This window comes from Zootoca vivipara, chromosome 9 (assembly GCF_965207765.1).
Source record: "Zootoca vivipara chromosome 9, rZooViv2.hap1.1, whole genome shotgun sequence".
NCBI lineage: Eukaryota > Metazoa > Chordata > Lepidosauria > Squamata > Lacertidae > Zootoca > Zootoca vivipara.
The window spans coordinates 33,842,983-33,862,965 of NC_142592.1; the positions used below are offsets into that span (position 1 = coordinate 33,842,983).

The 19,983-nt window shown below is 44.8% G+C and overlaps 1 protein-coding gene across 2 annotated transcripts in view; it reads left to right on the forward strand.

The window, feature by feature from the left end:
* Window positions 1-1,286: 1,286 nt before the first annotated feature.
* The window catches only part of ALX1 (ALX homeobox 1), a 31,222-nt gene continuing 12,525 nt past the window's right edge, over window positions 1,287-19,983 (forward strand). The window contains exons 1-3 of one of the 2 annotated variants that reach the window (XM_035128564.3): window positions 1,287-1,945; window positions 8,108-8,412; window positions 17,954-18,082. In XM_035128564.3, the coding sequence (XP_034984455.1) occupies window positions 1,723-1,945; window positions 8,108-8,412; window positions 17,954-18,082 (657 nt within the window). In that variant the 5' untranslated portion in view covers window positions 1,287-1,722. The remainder of the gene's footprint in view (window positions 1,946-8,107; window positions 8,413-17,953; window positions 18,083-19,983) is intronic. The other variant, XM_088651804.1, reaches the window with a different exon arrangement.

Consider the following 19,983-nt stretch of genomic DNA (forward strand, 5'->3'; position numbering starts at 1 on the left):
TTTGACACGCTGGCAGATTAATTATTGACGGGGGGGGGGGCGGGTTGGGTAGGGAAGGAATGGAGAAAAAGGAAGGGGGCAGCATTGGAATGTCAGCCCCCTCCTAGCAAACACTTCTGAAAAGAAAGAACAAGGGTTAAAATCGGACAATGTGGTTTTATAGATGAACGATTGTCAGAATTATGTGCATTTCCTAGCAATAAATAATAAAACACTTTGGAGGCATTTTGTGTGTGTTATGGGGGGGGGGAATGAGCTTTCCTACCTGCCCATATCTTAAATCAATTGGTTAACCTTTAAGGTACCACAGGACTCTTCAATGTCCTAGTTGCAACGCACTAAAACAGCTAATAAGAATTAATAGTAATTTTAAAAATCGGTATACAACATGGTTAACAATTTGTAGCTCCCTTATCTGCAGTTTCTGCTGAAAACCCTGATGCGCACGCATGCTTGAAATATATCATATCTCAACTTAAAACACACATGTGAGCCGATTTAAAAATATATATTTAATATAACAAAAATGCCCCCGCCTTTTGGTTGGCGGAACCCTGCTATATTAGGCTATTAATAAAGAACAGTATTTAAACTTTGGGGGTACTCCTTCCCCTCCTCCTCAAACCATCCGGATCAAATTGTTGCTTTCCATTGCTTACTTTGAAATATTCTCTTTGAAGCCAACGGGGCTCCTCTGGAGTCAGTGACTTGAGAACGCGTAGTAGCCCATCGCAGTCCTCATCGTGTTTCCTCGCGAGGAAGCAAACGCCAAGGTTTCTTCTCCTGCAGGCTCACACATCTGCATCCAGCTGTAGGCCAAGTCCTAATAACGTTTCCTCGGAAGTAGAGAATATATTGCAGCCTTGTACGGAAATCAGATCTGTTGAGGGGAATCGCTGCTCCACAAGCAAACGCATATCGGACCCGGAGTTGGAAATCCGGATGTAATGAGACCAAGGGCGACTTACTTCCGAGTTAAAGGCGCATCGCTCCTTCGGCCGGGGATGGTGACCACCCGACTTTATTTCTCCGCGTCCTTGAAACGGCTTTCCAGACGCTGTTTGCAATTATTACCCTTCTTCACCTTTCTCGCACCCAGCCAGGACCCCCCCCCCGCAAGTGTAACTCCACGGAGCTGCCGCTGCAGTTTGGCAACGCGTCGCGGGACCCCCCCCTTTCCTTCCGTTTTTCGTTTGCCGCGAAGTCCAGAGACCGCGGGACACCCTCCCTTCCCGCCTCCTCCGCCACGCTCCTCGACCTCCCTTGTGCTCCAGATCGCCGGCCCGTTTCCTGCTGCCCGTTCATACGGGCCGAAAGCAAAGCAGAGTCCCTCCGGATTGCGGCGGCGTCGTGGGCGAGGGAGGGGGAGAAGGCAGGGGGTGGGGAAGGCTCCTCTCGACTTGCAGAAGTCAGGGCGAAATGTGAGTTGGCTGCGGTTGGCCAGGGACTCTTCTCCGAGCCCCCTCCCTCCATCATTCGCTTGTCTACCCATCCGCTGTGGGCCGCCGAGGTTGCGGTGGGGAGTGGAGAGCGAGGGGGCCAGAGACGGGGTGGAGCCAGCGGAGGCCGCAGTTTGGGAAGGTTGCGCAAGAAGCCCCCGCTGCGCTTCAAGATATAAAAGCGCCGTCGAGGCGCCTCCGCCGCAGCACCAGCGACTGCAAGAGCAGCAGCAGCAGCAGCAGCGACGACTGGCCAGGCGCGACCGCGGCTCCGTCGAGGATTATGGAGTTCCTGAGCGACAAATTCGGCCTCAAGAGCCCCCCGGCGGCGACGGGCAAAGGAGGCGACTTCTACCTGGCCTCCGGGGGGCCCCTCGAGCACGTAATGGAAGCGCTGGACGGCGGAGAGGCCTTCTACGGCAAAGGCGGAGGCAAATGCGTGGCCCAGGCCGCCTATAATCCGCACGCCAGGCTGGACAGGGCGTCCCCGGGCAGGGACGGCTCCGGTGAGTGAAGGGCTGGCCGGCACCGCGGCAGGCAGTCCGCCCGGACGGCGGCCCAGGATCTGGGGGTAGTGTGTGGGGTGCGGGGTGGGGAGAGGGTGTCCGAAAAGCCGTCCAGGATACGTTGCTTGGAGCGGCTCTCCTCCGGAAAGGGGTGGCTTGGCCTTCTGTGTAAACGGGATCCGGGTCGGCGAAACGAAGCGGGTTCTTTTGGGCGTCTGCATGCAGAATGTTTTTGGGAAAACTGAATTTTTTTGGGGTGGGTGGGTGGGCAGTTCTCTCCTCTCCAGCAAAGCTCCCCACATATACACACGCACGCACAGCAGGCCGGACAAGATTGGGGCCCAATCCACCGCAGATTTGGAGTGTTTTTCTCCGGAGAACACCTCGCTCTTTCTTTTATCTCAGAGGAATCTGGGGCGCAAACGCGGTTTCCTAAAATGTGATGGCGCCTTGGAGGCACCTCGAGCTGGGACGCATCTCCCTTTGTGGAGAAGCTTCGCCAAATACGGTCGCCACTTTATAGAATTTAGATTAGCTTCTCCGCAATCCCAACAGCCCTGGGCAGCTACCGGTAGAAACATCCCGATCGGAGGACTTGCAAGCCCGCAAAAACCGGATAGCTAAAACCGGTTTCTTTCCGGGGGGCGGGGAGAGTGTTTTTAGACGGGCCGCTCGTTAAATGATGAAAACGAGAAAAAAGTTGACATTGCGAAGGTGATGCTCCTCTTCTGTTGCATTCCGATTTGACTTTACCTGACGCCCGTGCCTGTAATTCCTCGGTCGGAAGTTGCGGCAGTCGCCAAGATCACCCTCGAACGTCAGTTCATCCCACCAGCAGCCGGCTGGTTTGCAAAGAGGATTTTACCTTCCGACGGCCTCGGGCTTTTCTTCTTCCTTTTCTTCCCCTTTTAAAGTCCTTCTTCGGGTGTCACGCAGCTTGGAGGCGTTCAGCTGCCCTTGCTTTTTTAGATTATTATTTTTATTTTTTTGCCAAGGGCTTTTTACTGGTGAGCTCTGAAGTTGCGTCCCGCAGGACCTCAGATTCGCTTCCCCGCTCACCCCTGTCTTTAGGGATATGAGGAAGAAGGTAGCCCCCAAAGTCAGCATTTCAAAAAGAAAACACTCCCCAGACAGACTCCTTTCCTTCTCCGTCTCTTCCCTGAAAGCCAAATCTGTGGAAGGATTTACAGCCGGAGTCTTGGAGGCGAAAGAGGGACAATAACGCAAAACAGAGAGAGGAACCGCGGAAGGACGCACATTTCGGTCTTGCCCTGCTATAGATTAAAATGGGCCTTTAACTTTGCGCGTGTATGTGTTCATATATGTAGAAAGAGAGAGAGGTTGCAAAGGCTTTTGGCTACTACTGTTATTACTCCTACTACTATTAATAGTACCCCGCCCATCTATCTGGGTTGCCCCAGACACTCTGGACGGCTTCCAAGATATTTAAAACACAATAAAACATTACACTACAATAATGCCTTTATCTATCTAGTGTGCGAGTGCGTTTACCCATGTGTCATCATCTCGATCATCTTCTAAATCCGTCTGTCACCTATCGGTTTTAAACATATGTAATAATAAAAGGTGGCAACACAAACATAAACGGATAAATTAATAATATCATCATATAGACTAAATTATAACGACAGGCAAAACGGCGGCGCGCAGTCGAATTACACAACAGAAGGAATCAAGGAAGGCATTTAACTGTCAGCAACAGACAAAGTAACAGCCAAGTATCGCAGGGAGTCGCGAATAAGCCAAAATGATCCTTCGGGAGCGGCTAAAATGTCCCAAAGCAACGAGAGAGCTCTAATGAGTGTGCATGTCCATTATGAATGCTATTAGGTATATCAGAGCATTTTATATCTTTATGCTATTATTGAGGAAATTGGAAGCCGAAATGTTTAACTGCCCGACTTGCTTCTCTCCCCCCCCTCAACCAAATATTAATATACATATTTTCCTCTGATCGGCTGCATTCGGCCGGAGTGTATTTGAATGCAGCACCATTTTTTTGATCTTCTCTCACCATACATTATAGCGACAATATTCTTTCACATCCGATCCATAATCCGGTTAAACCATTGTGCTCGAATCTGACGCCAATGGTTTTAAATTCAAATATTTTATCTGCTTTTTGGAGATCAGTCGCCCGCCCTCCCCATCTTTGTCCGCTGCTACTTTCTTTACTTTAGACTTTTCTTGACTGAAAACAAAAGAAATAAATAAACGAACAAAAACTACTACGGAAGGACCAAGTAGGGGACTGCTTTCTCCCCAAATCCCGTCGGCCCTTTAGCTTAATTTTCTGCTCACCGGAAGCGCTGGCTAAGTTTGCTGAAACATCTGGTCGTGTCTGTAGAAACCCTCCAGTCTGCCAACGCTCCAGAAAAATGTGAGATCACAAACCAAAATGCCAATCCATACCGTCTTAAAAAGCACACAAATTTTCAGATCGTTCTTGGTCAGTTTCCTCCTCTTCCGAAATGATGATGATGATGATATAACAGTCCTACAAAATTGCAAGCCATTACATTTGGTAATAACATAGAAATATAGAATCATAGTCCAACCCCCTCCAATGCAGAAATATTTTACCCAACTTGGGGGTCGAACCCACGACCCTGAGATTAAGAGTCTCATGCTCCGCCGGCTGAGCTATACCACTTGGTGTTAACTAAGGGACACATCGAGTAGAAAGAAAAAATCTCGTGTCTGCTCGGAAGTAAATCTCGTGGACTTCAATGGGGCTTACTCGTCGGTAAGTGTGCCCGTTTAGTTGTTGCCGCGGGTCATGTCAGTGGCAATTATACTTCCGCCCCTTATTTATAGGTGCCATTTATACTTCCGGCTCTTGATGAATTCACTTGCCTTTGGGCATCATCTGTATGCTTTCTTACACCTTCCTGATCCTCGAGGCAATCGTGACTTGCAAATAAACCCCACAGATTTCCATTAGCATTGGTTGGAATGGGGCTCGTTAAATGTTCCATGGGGGGGTGGGTGGAGAGAAGACTGTGCTGCGCGTGCTACATTATGTAGCAAAATCTATAAAAACTGTCGCAAAAGGCACAGCAACAAAAACCTGCTTTTAAACACCCAGTTTTTCATCTCAGAATACAGCGCGACATTCTCTTCCTCTTTCCTCCTTAACCTGCTCGCTGCCGTGTGTGCTTTCAAGCCGACAAACCAATGCGATGTGAAATGTTTATTGCAACCTCGTTGAGTTTAACGAGGTTGGAGATCTTACCCATTATATATAGCGTATGTTAAAGCAAGGCGATTAAAAAAGGAAATTAAGCCAAACGATAAAAGAAGCCAGCCTGAAACTTTTTTATGTCTTGTAAAGTGGGATGGATTTTCATTGCCAGCAAATGTTCCCCGGGCCAAAGATTTCACAGCAGAATTTTGATTCTGTTTGCTTTAACGTTAGACTCAACATTTGCCTGCCCGTTGCCTTGACTATGAAATCTAAAAACGATCAGCTCTGTTTATAGTTCAATATTTGGAACAGTAATGAAGAATATAAAAATGAGGGAAGTATAAGGAAATTTTTGTAATTCCATGCGTAAATCTGCCTTAAAATGTCTAAATAGCAACACATTTATTATCCTGCTGCAAGAAGTCTGTAAATACGATTCTTATTCTGAATTATTGGAATGCTGCATAGGACAGTTGGAATAGTAAACCTAAAATAAAAAAGAGAATTAATACTTCAGTAGGAAGCACGAGCACAGCACAAACCTATGTGGTAGAATATTCTTCTAGGTAAGTTTTTAGATCACAGTCTTAAGAATCAGGTTTTTTGATATCAAAATGCAATATTTCCCTTGGTGCTTATAATAATGGAATCTGTTTTTTTATTTTATTTTTTAAAAATACTCCTATTTTAATATTGTTTGACAGCAAGTTCACACAACTTCCAAAGGCAATCATTTTAAGTGTGTAGGACAAAAGGGGGGGGGGAAAGACCCACAAGATCCTTAGGTACAGAAAAAGTGAAATAATCCCATGGGAATCTAACATTGCATGTTTGTGATAGGTTTGCCATCATTTGTATAGGTTTGGTTCTTATTTCAATTTGGGTCAGTGCTGGTGGACAGTACTGGAGCATTTAACAGAAAGTAATATTATTGGTAGAGTGTAAATTGTTGCCTGTTAGCTTCCTTAAATTGGGTACCTTAACTGTATATTTTTAAGAACTTATTGCTGAGAAGACTTGACCAACTGTGAACTCCTGTTCTATTTTATAGCCCCAAACTACATTTACTCAGAAGTAGATCCCTATTAAAGTCAAAAGGAAATGTGTTTGCAGCCTTACTTGGGTGCTAGCTTCACTGATTTCAAAGGTGCTTACTTCTAAGTAAGTGTGCAGTTCTGGGTTGCAGCCTGTGCCTGGTTAAAATTACAGCAAATGAACAGGAGGGTGTAAAGAAATTACAGGGAGTGGCAGAGAGCATTAAAACAATCTTGAAAGGGCAGCTTGGGTGCCATCCTTTGTAATGTTTTACTGCCCTGAAGGACTGGAATTTCTCTACTCCCCACCTGTCAAAAAAAAAAGGGGGGGGGGAGTTGGAGATCATTCAAATCTTGTAACAGGCTGCATCAGTTATCTCAGAAATATTTAGCAAAAAAAGCTGGGAATTAGTTCAGAAGCTAAAGGGGGGAAAATACTTTAATCCTTATCTTGGACAGCAAGTGTTTTTTCAAAGATAAATGGTTCTTGTAGGATGAGTGCAAAAATATAGGAAATAATCTCTTTGACTGAGTTACGATTTTGAAGAGAATCCCCACCACTTTGTAAATATACACCTTAATTAAAAGCAAAGCCACTATACAAAACCAAGAGCATTTAAAAAAAAGTAGGGCGTTTTTATTTCCTTTCACTCCCTTCATTATTCTTGATGCACGAGTGCGCTTCATTTCCACATACCTTTCTTATACACTCCTCCCCCCCCCAACAATTTAAAGCTACTATACTGGCTTAAAAATGAAATAATTTGGAACTTCATCCAAAGCAAAGCACTTTATAAAAAGTTTCATTAAAAGTTTCATTGCCATATTCTCTCGGTCTCTGCATATTTACTCAGATGGAATTCTCTTACTCCCAGGTAAGCATGCAAAGGGCTATTGCTGAAGTACTTGAGTGTGAAAGCTGAAATAGGTTTGGTAGGGACAGGAATGAACCTAAGCACACTTCTAAGAACAGATGCATAGGACTGCAATGTGCCTTTGCAAGTCTATTTTGATCTGATGTTTAATACTTCTAATAATAAAAAATAAATATAATAATAATAATAATAATAATGTATATGCTGCCCATGTGATTGGGTTTCCCCAGCTTCCAACAAATTTAAACATTAAGCACAGTAAAACATCAAACATTAGAAACTTTCTTAAAAACAGGGCTGCCTTCAGATGTTTTCTAAACGTCAGATAGTTGTTTATTTCCTTGACTTCTGATGGGAGGGCATTTCACAGGGCAGGCACGACTACTGAGAAGGCCCTCTGCTTGGTTCCCTGTAACTTCGCTTCTCTCAGTGAGGGAACCGCCAGAAGGCCCTCGGAGCTGGACGTCAGTGTCTAGGCTGAACGATGGGGGTGGAGACGCTCCTTCAGGTTTATAGTGTCTATTATTTGGTTTGCTTGCACTGCAAAATGCATAGTTGTGATATGAAATATACCGGTTGGCGTCTCAAAGCAAATTCTCTTTGAATCTCCATGGGACTTACTTCCAGGTAAATGTGGTACCCGGCACTTTGTGAGACTGTATTCCAATAGCATGACTTAAGCAGCAAACCTATAGATCAGGGCTAGCCAATGTGGTGGAGTACAGGTGCCACCATCCCTGCCCATTCCCCAAGCTGGCTGGCGGTGATGGGAGTTGTAGTCCAACAAGATCTGGAGGGCACCACACTTGGTGAGCACTTTCCCTGGGAGTAAGTCACATTGAACTCCAGTAGGCATGCTGAGGGGACAAGAAAGGCATGGCTAAAGGCAGTTGTTAATATAAGCAGTCTGTGATTCTGGCATGGAAGCTTCCTCTTCAGCTATAGCCATTTCAATAATAATTCCACCCCCACCTCCCCACAAAATGCTTCCAAGTTTAAAACGAAAGGAACCCCAAACCAAGCTTGTTTCCCCTTTGCTGTACAGTGAACTATGGAATTACCAAAGTGGAAGGCCAGCCGCTTCACACCGAGCTGGGGAGACCTCTGGATAACTGCAGCAGCCTTCGCATGTCCCCCGCCAAAGGGATGCAAGAGAAAGGCGAGCTGGACGAACTGGGAGATAAGTGCGACAGCAACGTTTCCAGCAGCAAGAAGAGGAGGCACCGGACCACTTTTACCAGTTTGCAGCTGGAAGAGCTGGAGAAAGTGTTCCAGAAGACACACTACCCCGATGTTTATGTACGGGAGCAGCTGGCTCTGAGAACAGAACTCACCGAGGCCAGAGTTCAGGTAGGAGCCGCGGTTCCATCCAAAAACAAAGCCGCTCATTCTGGAGGCTAAAAAAGCTCATTAGGTTGAGCAGGAGCCTTGTCTGAATTATCCCTCAGACAGAGGAGGATGTTGTGTTTCGATCTGAGGCTGGGCCAGCTGACTGTGCGTCTATTTTGGTAGCTCTGCTACTCAACCAGTAAGGCATGTCAGCAGTCGTAATACTGAACAGATTGTTTCAAGGGCTTCACATCATTTCAAGTCCCGCACAGCTTTAGGTACCTGACTGGATGCCTCTTCCTATAGGTGCCTATCTGGGTCTTAAGATCTTCCAAAGTGGTTTTTCTCCTCTGAGTATGGTCTCCTTTTGAGGCATGAAACAGATGGTGAGGGGCCTTCTCAATGGTGGCTCCCCATTTCTGTGGAATGCTCTCCGCAAAGAGGCTAACCTTGCAGCAATATTTATGTCATTGTGGTATGAGATGAAGGTTTTCATATTCTCCCAGGCCTATTTAAAACAACAACCCATCACTTTAAAGTAGTTTTTTTTAAATCTCATTTTGGCAATCTTACAGAATATTAAATGTCAGTTCCTCTTCTGGAATTGGGGAAAGAGGGTTAGCAACTCAGTGCATTGCCATATGTTGCGTAATAGCCATTGTTTATTGAGTAATATTTGTAACTGTTACCTCGGCTTGTTCTTAATATTTTGTTGTGTGTCACCTAGAGGCCGAGGTATTAGGTGACAAATAAATTTGATAAGTAATAGTCATCACCGCTAGCAGCTGTTGTTTCAGCAACTCTCACAACCGTCCTGTAAGGTGGACCAGGGTCAACGGGCTGAGACTAAAGCACAACGGCTTGCTTAGGGACATCTACCAAATTTGTGGGTTTTGGACTGAGCCAGACTAGCCCTATTTCACATATTCAGGGCTTTATTTTTGTATGATGCCGAAAGCGCCTTTGTGCCTTTGCTGCACTATTTGCGTTCTGGATGTGGATGATGTTAATGAGGGCTAGAGAGTGGAGGAGAGGAACACATGGTTCACGCAATACATTAACATTATGGGCTCTGGAAATGCAAAAGCCAATGTAAGCAATCACACATGACAAGGATTTGCATCTGCAGAATGGTTATACAGTGTTGCACAATAACAATCCACAGTCTCTAAAGGGTTATAATTACAATTTCTACATCTCCGAACCATTCTAATCAGTGAGCTGACACTGGTTGCTGTGTGGCATTAGTAGCATTTTACTGCTAATTTGGGATGCAGGTGGTGCTGTGGGTTAAACCACAGAGGCTAGGGCTTGCTGATCAGAAGGCCGGAGGTTCGAATCCCTGCGACTGGGTGAGCTCCCATTGCTTGGTCCCTGCTCCTGCCAACCTAGCAGTTCGAAAGAACGTCAAAGTGCAAGTAGATAAATAGGTACCGCTACAGCGGGAAGGTAAACAGCATTTCCGTGTGCTGCTCTGGTTCACCAGAAGTGGCTCTGTCATGCTGGCCACATGACCTGGAAGCTGTATGCCGGCTCCCTCGGCCAATAGAGCAAGATGAGCGCCGCAACCCCAGAGTCGGTCACGACTGGACCTAATGGTCAGGGGTCCCTTTACCTTTTTAACTGCTAATTTACTTCTTCTTCTTTGGCAACCATTCATAGCCGAGTAAGATTGTCTTCCATAAACATGGTTTTAACAGTGAGTCTGTAAGTGACTGTGGAGGCCAATTCTGAATCCACACATCCTTCCACAGCAGTGAAATAGGTTTCCGGGTGGGAGTTGATCATGGTGAGGGTTTGCCAAACGTGCCTTCCACTTAGCACGTTTCTCCCTTTCATCATATCAGTATCAACGAGGTGGTTTTTTTAAAGGATGGAATCTTGTAGCCTATGGTCTAATCTAATTGCATTAACCTGAGTGGCTTCTAGGTTTTGTTGTTAATGAACAATGCCATGCTAATTGTTGGCTTAAATATCCTTATACATCATTGAATGTGAATATTGGTGACTAATTAGGACTGTTTAATACATTCCCACCCTCACCCCCCATTTTAAGCACACATCTAAGCTATTTTAATTGTACACTTAAAAATGCAAATTATGAGCCCTGTACATGCAACCATCCACACAGCTAAGACTGGCAGCCTGTGGCCTGTGAAGCATATACTCTGTGGCCAAACCATTATGTAATGTATGAAAAGGCTTCACATTAGTTATAGATGTGCTCTTCAGTGTACGTTCTCGGAAGCAAATCCCATAGTGGAGGCATATTCAGAAGTCAGTGGAGGCATATTCAGAAGCTTGAAAACATAATAGAAGTTTTTTTTTAAAAAAATACATGCCATCCAATAAACTCTTGCACCAACTGTGGGTGTATTGGTGGAGACAAGATGGGAGAATATTATTTGAATCAAAGAATGAGAAGAAGTAAATTAAGAAACTGAAAATTCAGAGACCAAAACTTGTGCTGCAATACATTACATTGATTGCAGTGGAACTTACTAAACATGCATACTTTGGATAACTTTTGTAACTTAAAAAGAAAAGTATTAGTTTCCTACCCTCCCCCCCCCAAAGATTAATCCATGGAAGTTTTTAGAAATAACTGCTGTCCCCATTTAAAGCAGTCTTCGTTGAACTGGCATCTTCTATATGTTTTGGATTCCAACCCTCAAATATCATTTCTAAAAAGTTGGACCTAGCAGACACTGGGTTGGGGAAGGTCATTTTAAAAGCATTTGCATCTAGAAAAACACCCTGAATACCATAGCTAAGACCACAAAGAGTCTTGTGGCACATTAAAGACTAACAGATTTATTATGGCATAAGCTTTCGTGGACTATAGGTCATGTCACTTCATCCGATGTATGGAGTGCTATCCTGAGTTGCAGGTATGTATAAATACCATGGGGTTGTGTGTGTGTGTGTGTGTGTGTGTTAGCCATGAGGTCAGTACAGACCTAATTAGAAATAGTAATTGACAAAACAATTGTTGATTACACAGAGATCCTGGCATTGGTAAGCCAATTAACATGCATAACCCTTTGTCTCAGTTCAGTCTTCAGTCCCGGGGACTGTGTGGGTGTAAAAGATTCATGCAAAAACATGAAGGATGGCAATCTGGATTATGTCTTTTTACTGTTGCATATGTATGTATGTGGGTCTTTCTTTTCATTTTTTGGTGGGGGAAGCACCACCCTTCCTCTAGGCTTGGCTGTCTGGATCACTGCCTAGTACCTATTGGCCTGGGTCCAAAGAGCTGCTTAGACTCAGGAAAGGGATTTGCTTGTTTCCCAGTGTTTCCCACTCTTGAAACTTTTCTTAGTTTGCCATGTGCCAGGGGAGAATACAGCAAGTTTGAGGCTACAGTCCTATACCAATGTACCTGGGAATAAGCCCTTTTGGGCATGTACCTGGGCAAGGGCTGTAGTTCAGATATGGAGCACCTGCCTTTGACCTAGAAGGTCCCAGTTTCAATCCCTGCTGTCTCCAGGAAGGGCGAGGAAAAGGTCCTGCTTGAAATCTTGTCGAGCAGCTGCCAGTCAGAGCAAGCAGTGCTGAGCTAGATGGGCGAATGGTCTCTGACTTGGCATAAGCCAACTCCCAATGTTTCTTATCATGTTCCTTTCAGGCATGACAAGCTCCCACATTGCTGTTAACAGGGGCAAGGAGTGGGAGTTGTGCTGAGCAGTCTCACCCCCAACACCGTGCTGTTCAGCCTGCCCTTCTTCTGATGTCTACACTAACAGCACCAACATTTGTAGAGAGGGTGCCATGGAACCTGAATGCTTCCAGATTCCATTGAAAGCTTTGGGTGCACAGCTATGCACAAAACTCTCTTCATTGCAGACCTTTGTAAAGTAAATGCCATCCAGTGGCATAGCATGGGTTGCCAGCACCCAGAGCAAGTATTGTGTTCTCTAAGGCAAACATTGCACTCCCTACCCAGCACCTTCATGCAGCGCTGCTGCTGCTGCTGCTGGGTGGAGCTGCGGAGCAGTGGTGGGACATGGAGCTCAGGCTCCATGAGTCTTGCCAGTCATCCTCTCCCAGCTCCTGCTTGGCATGCTGCTCAGGTATGATGGGCAGGTGGGATGGGGAGCACCTCTGGTCAGGGCGGCAGCTGCAGAGGCACAGCCCTAAAACTTTTTGCACCCGTGTTTAGCAACGTGGAGGCAACCAATGTCTAAAGGGAGCTTCCAAGTTGACATGGGTGTAGGATTGCACTGCAAAGCTTTCACAACAGCCTCTCCGTTCTTTGGATCCTGCCCATTGATCCAAATCAAGTCCCATTGAACACAAGATAAAAATGGGAAAACAGTTTGCACATGCAGAAAATGCGGTAGAGCGTGCTAATTTGCAAACCAATGAACTGTCAAATTCAGTGAAATGGCTTTTCATTAGGAGGCGATAGATTTTTACAGCCTCCTCAGCTATAGAAGCGGGATTTAATTTTTTTTTCTGAACAGAATAATTGTCAATGTGAGGTTTACTCTTCAGACTGAATACAATTTTGTAATCTGAAAAGGCTCTGCTAAGAAATAAAGGAAACAGATATCCAGGCATGAGGAACTGAACAAAGGTGTCTGTTTATGAACTTTCCAGGGCACTGGCACTTCTTATAAAAGTCAGTTTGACAAGATGTGCTCCTTCACTAGCAGATCTGCATACAACAAACAAACAAACAAACAAACAAACAAACAAACGATATGGCTATTCTAAGAACTCTGAAATGACATCCCTTCAATTGCATTCCTTCCCCTTAAATAGAATGTTCAGCAACTCTTTAGACCCTGGATTCTCTTTGAAAGTCTTGGTGCCAAAAGATAAACAAATTGGAGGTTATTTTTAAGTGTGTTTCTGAGAGTAAGTTCACAGAATCCAGATATCATGTTTTCAGGTTATTCCCCCCCTTCATTTGTACCTTGATGTTGACATAATTGCAATTTCTGCCCATGTTTAACATCATTTTACACTCTTTGAGTAGAATCAAGAGATCTGGCTGTAAGTGGGATGAGTTCAGTTTTATCTTCTGGGTTGCAATAAGTTTGGGCTCTCTCATGCCACATTGTTGTCCAAGATGGGTAAAGGTGCCAGAATCAGATCCGTCTAGTTTTGTGTGGAGCACGATAAAGAGAGTGTGGATTTACAGTCTGTATATATTATGTGCTCTCCTTGGAACAAAATTGCTGGTTTCAGTTTCCCCCCTTGAGAATGTTTATTTTATGTTTTGTGTACACAGAGATTTCCGTGCTTATTGAACTAAATGCCCTGGATTTTTGCATTTCTGATCAGCCTACTGAAAAAGGCCAATGCAAGAAACTGGGGATCTTTCTTCCTCCGAGTCTTCCATCACAATATTAAGCAATTTTCAAAGGCCTGACATCATTAGAGACCCGCATCTGGCTAGGCAGGGATAACAAGCAGCAGATTGCTGCCTTGTTTTGTATAGGCAAATGGTTACTTTATCTTTGCCAAGAGCCGGCTTTGAGTAAATCGATGTAAACAGAAACATTTTGGGGGAGTGTCAGCATTAAAAAATGTGGGTTTCTTCCCCGTCAGTTCCTTTAAATTCAAGCAAATTGTTTTATTTAGTTTAGCCAAATGACTGGCTGGATATGCTCCGCACGTCTCCCTTCTGCGGCATTTCATCAAGATCCAATTTAAGTTTCGTCCTGCATCCATGCCGAGAGAGTCAGCCTGAACCTAATTTATCGGAGTTGTTCTCTTTCCTGCCGCATGTCAGTGGATTAATTGGCACCTAGCTTAAGGAGATTGTCAAGGACTTTTTCAATGAAAGGGCCTCATTACTAAATTCCCATAATATGTTCTCTCTGCCTCCTGCGGAGACAGCAAGGGGGGGGGGAGGGAATGGTTTCTTGTAGCCTTCGGCACAATAGATAATACAAATTTGCCCACAAGAGGTGCAATCCTGCAATTGGTTAAGGACTGGAATAGCCCCATTGACTTCAGTGGAATTTCTGCACAAATCGCTAAGGGCAGGATTGCACCAGCAGCCTAGGTTCATAAAAAGAAAAGAAATGCTTAACAGGTTTGAGCCGGGTTTGTGCTTTGATTGTTTGGGGGGCATTTTTCAAAACTGACGCATTAAATTCGCAACGGGTCTATGGAAATTAAAAGGCCGTCCCTGCTGCTTTGGGCAATATTAGGAAGGGGCGGGTACATGTGTGTTTGGGTATCCTGAAGGGCTAAAAGCAATAAATAACCTCCACAAATGATTAACACTCAAATCAGTTTCAGAAACATTTCTGCTTAAAGTTCCTGCTCCGATATTAGATTTGAAATGCATTAAGGGCTTTAGTTCTCGTTTGCTGATCTTTAAACATGAGCCAGAGGGAACAGCACTATTTTTGAGCTGAGTTTAACACTGTGTAATTTGACCAGAAATGTTGTGGCACAGAGGAGAACAACCTCCCTGCCACTTGACACCACAATGCTATTTTGATATTTGTTTCAAGTTGCGTTTTGTTGTTGTTGAAAGAAACAGGATCCATTTTTTTATTCAGAGGCTTTGAAATAGGGTGAGTGAGAGGAGGGAGTAGCGTTGGCAACAAATGCTATGGTAATAACGTGTAACTCACATGAACAACCTTTTGGCAATGATTTATATAAATATGTGACTAGTGATATGATTTAAAGTTTCAAACACATTTGTCACACTGTAATGACTTTCTCTGGGTGCAGGAGCTGTGTGTGTGTGTGTGTGTTTGTTTGTTTGTGTGTCCGTCTGTCTGTCTGTCTGTCTGGAGCTCCTCTGATCACAAATGCTTCCCCTTTCACTTCAACGGAGTGTGAGTATTCTTTCATATGCGTGGGGCTTCCTCTCCCCAGAAGTGAACAAGGGCAAAGCACAAGTACAGGAGCTCCACATCATTACTGTAGACTATTGTAACATATTAGGCATGGTGCAGCCTTTGAAGATAGTTTGGAAACTTGTCATTCCTTTTAAGAAAGCATTCCACTCTTCTGTTTTTCGTTTTCAGTGGTCACTGTACTCAGCATGCTTAGTCCTCCCTTTTAGGTTGCCCCCACTCAATCTTTTTAAAAAACTCAGAACACTGCAAAGTGCCTTGCAGAGGAGACTCTAGATTTCCACCACTTTAATTCCCCATGTGACGCTGTGGTTAAACCACTGAGCCTAGGGCTTGCTGATCAGAAGGTCGGCGGTTCGAATCCCTGTGACGGGGTGAGCTCCCGTTGCTTGGTCCCAGCTCCTGCCAACCCAGCAGTTCGAAAGCACGTCAAAATGCAAGTGGATAAATAGGAACCGCTACAGCGGGAAGCGTTTCCATGTGCTGCTCTGGTTCACCAGAAGCGGCTTTGTCATGCTGGCCACATGACCTGGAAGCTATACGCCGGCTCCCTCGGCCAATAATGCGAGATGAGCGCGCAACCCCAGAGTCGGTCACGACTGGACCTAATGGTCAGGGGTCCCTTTACCTTTACCTTAATTCCCCATACACATATTTACATCTAAATTAGCATATGCAGATATTGTGCCATGGACCTGTGCCCCAAGTTCTTTAAGTACCTAGGGACTTCCCTGAACTCAACTAGCTGAGTTCACTATTTGACGGAGTGAAGGCATCCTCTGTATGCTTCAGAGATGGGGATCCTGTGGCCCATTGCTGAACTCCAACACCCAATATCCTTGATTGTTGTCCATGCTGGCTGGAGCTGGAATCCAACAACATCTGGGTTCCTATTCCAACAACATTACAGGTTCCTAATTCCACTCCTACTTTATGCAATTGTCATTGGTTACAACTATGTTTCCATTCTCAGTTTTTAAAAAGTGTAAAGCCCTAAATAGCTTAAGAACCACCGCCTGGTCTGAATGCTGAAGACTGGAGACTGTTCTTCTACCTTTGGAGATATGAGGGGCAGGAGCTCTCCCAGCATTTACCATTATGGTAGCAAAATTAAGGTTGTATCTAATTTTTTAAAAGAGACCCACCTGGCTCCATCTTTGTCTTTGGTGGACTATGAAATAACGTTTATTCCAGTATGCTACCCCCCTGAATGTGTTATATATAAAATGACATCATGCTGAGGGGTAGGCCTATATTCACATTTTGTAAATGTTACTGCTATGATGATATTTTAATCTGTAACTTTATCCATTTTGTGTACCATAGAGGGACATGGCACTGTCACTGGTCATAAGACTATAAGAATAGCCTGCTGGATTGGGCCAATGGCCCATCTAGTCCAGGAGTCTGTTATCGCAGTGGCCATCCAAATGCCTGCGGGGAAACCAGTGAGCATAACATGAGTACAAGACCACAGTCCCCTCCCATGGTTTTCAACAACAGGCATTCAGAAGCATCGCCACTCTAACTGTGGAAGTAGAGCATAATCACCATGGCCTGTAGCCATTGATAGCCCTCTCCTCCATGAGTTTGTCTAATCCTGTTTTAAAGACCTCCAAATTGGTGGCCATCACTGCCTCCTGGGGGAGTGTGTCCCATAGTTTGACTATGTGCTAAGCGAAGAAATCCTTTTGTTTATCTGTCCTAAATCTTCCAATCTTCAGCTCCATTGGATGCCCGCAAATTCTAGTGTTATGAGCAGAGGTTGGATGGCCCTCTGTCATGTATGATTTAGTTTAGATTCCTGCATTGCAGGGGGTTGGACACGGGTGGTGCTGTGGTCTAAACCACTGAGCCTCTTGGGCTTGCCAATCAGAAGGTCGGCGGTTCAAATCCCCACGACTCCCGTTACTCTTACTGGCGGAGAAAGAGGAGTGCAGGGGGAGCGCACTGTCCCCAGTGGTGTGATCCTGCAGGTGCCGTGCCCCGTCCCCAGGATGCATGCCACTCCCCCTGTGGGCAGCACACCACGCCCCCAGGACGCTTGTCACACCCCTGCAGGCGGCGTGCCCTGCCCCCAGGACGCGTGCCACGCCCCTGTGGGCAGTGCACCAGCCCTGCCCCCACCTGCTCTCCACCCCCTGGTGCTGGAGTATGAAGCTCCGCCACTGGTTAATCTGTCTCAGCTCTTGCCAACCTAGCAGTCTGAAAGCACACCAGAGCAAGTAGATAAATAGACACCACTGCAACGGGAAGATAAACAGTGTTTCCATGCGCTCTGGTTTCCGTCACAATGTTTTGTTGCGCCAGGAGCAGTTTAGTCATGCTGGACACATGACCTGGAGAGCTGCCTGTGGACAAATGCTGGCTCCCTTGGCCTGAAAGTGAGATGAGCACCACAACCCCATAGTCACCTTCAACTGGACTTAACTGTCCAGGGGTCCTTTACCTTTTTCCTTACTAGAAGTCCCTCTGGGTCTCTTTTAACTCTACAATTCTAGGATTCTATGAAAGGAAAAAACTTTTTTTCTAGCCACATTCTCCATTCCATGCATATTTTAAAAAACTTATATCATGTTGCCTCTTACTCACCTTTTCTCCTAACTTAAAAAGTAAGTCTTGAAGTGAGATTCAGTTGCCAGTCCGGTTGCGGAGGTGTATGTTATCTTGCCCTTTGCCTCAGGTCCTCCCCATGAGTAGTCTAACCCTTGTTGTCTTCTCTGATGTAGGTCTGGTTCCAAAACCGAAGGGCAAAGTGGAGAAAGAGAGAACGGTACGGGCAAATCCAACAAGCCAAAAGTCATTTTGCTGCCACCTATGACATATCTGTTCTACCGAGGACTGATAGCTACCCGCAGGTATTTAACTACAAGCTCTCTGTGTTGACGCTTCTGAAATCCACTCCCATTTTGGCCATCATTGACACCCAAGCCAGAGCCACACGGGACACTTTGGCGTGTAACATGGGGTTCTTGCATGGAAATCTGTCACATCCGCTGGGGAGAGAGAGTAAGCTCAAGATGTACTTTTTAGTTTGAGAGGAACTCTAATCTTCCCTCCTGATCTGAGGCCAAGAAACATGCCTTAAAATGAACAGGAGAGCCCCTGCATGTCAGAGGAGCTGAGCTCCATGTGTTTATTGGAGTTTCTCTAGCTGTAAGGAGTTTCAGTGGCTAGGATGATTGCTTCCTAATTTGTAGGTATGATTTGATTATAATATATATTAAGCGTTTTAATAGAATTTCTAAATGAGTACAAATTCTTGAAAGGCAACCAGATGGTAAATGTGTTACACTTATGATCAAACCATTGTACAGTTTTGCTCTTTAGATTCAGTGCATTTGTTAACTATTAGAAGAAATCTAACCTCCTGTAGTATGATAAGACAATATTCCTAGCTGTGTTTTTTCTTTTTTTGGCAACTTATACTCTGCTTGACTAAGAATTCTATAAAAACAGCAGTTGCAGCCAACCATCTGTTTTCTTTTTATTCCTTTCTGTGCCCGACCGTTAATTGTATAATTTTATTTTCCTTAACACACATTTTTTATTCCCCCCTCTTTGTAAATGTCACAAGGCATTGTAATCAGAGCAGCTGAAGTGTTCGCAAAGATAAACAATTAGCTGTTGGAATATTGTGGGAATGTATTCCTATTTTAAAAAGACAGTTTGGAGGAAATTCAATAAACTCTTTCCAAAGTCGCAAAGTTGGATAGCTAGTAAAATGTCAGGCACTTGCTATTTGTCTGGCATATCGACCATTTTTCTCTTTGGCTAATTTGGCCAATTCTTCAAGGTGATTTAGGCCCTCTCACATGTCATAAAACTAACCAAAAGTTAGTTAGTTCACACTAAAACAGAATCTAACTTTGCTGTAATCTTAAAGCTAAAATTGCGCCTTTATTAATATTTTTTAAAGTCTCAAATACATGAGATTTACTTCCAAGTAGACGTAGTCTGGGAACACCAGTGGGGTAAATGGCAGCACAGTTGGTGGCAACTGGGAGGCATGTGCCAACTTTGTGATCTCAATGTGAGCTTTGAAATTTAGCCTGCAATCCTATGGCCCCTAACATATGTATACCTTACTTCTGAGTAGGCATGTATAGAATTGCACAGTTAGCCTGATTTCCTGAAATTTCTAGGTGGATGGATATTCCCCCTGCCACATGTGTAACTAGATATGCAGGGGGAGAGTAGGAAAATTCCTACTGGCTCCACTGTCCCTAATATCTGGATGCTCAGTGTTAGTGTGAAAGAGTCCTACATGTCTACAACTGTGTGTACGTAATCAGGATCCCTGCTGTATGCACACTAATGCTGAACACTGGGATAGAAAACCAGCATCTGCAATATCACTCCCTCTGCCATCAGTGAACATGTGGCAGAGGGAGAATGCATATGCGTCCATTTTATATGTTATATAAATCACAGCCTGAACTAGCAGCAGCCAACATAGCAGATTGTCAGGGTGAGCCACTCTAAATGCGCCACCTTTAAGGAACCCAAGTAACCTTTAGGTTACAGTACATTTCTGCAACTGGGCATTGCACGGAATAGCTCTCCATGTATTTAAATGCAAAGTGATTATTTTAGTGACTGGTGTGGGGCTATTTAACAGGCTCCAAGTCCAAGAATAGGGACAAAGAACCTGTGGTCCTTCAGAGATGTTGTTGGACTACAACTCCCATAATCGCTGATCAGCCCTTGCTGGCTGAGGCTGATAGGAGCTGGGACTTGGGAATGTCACAATATCTGG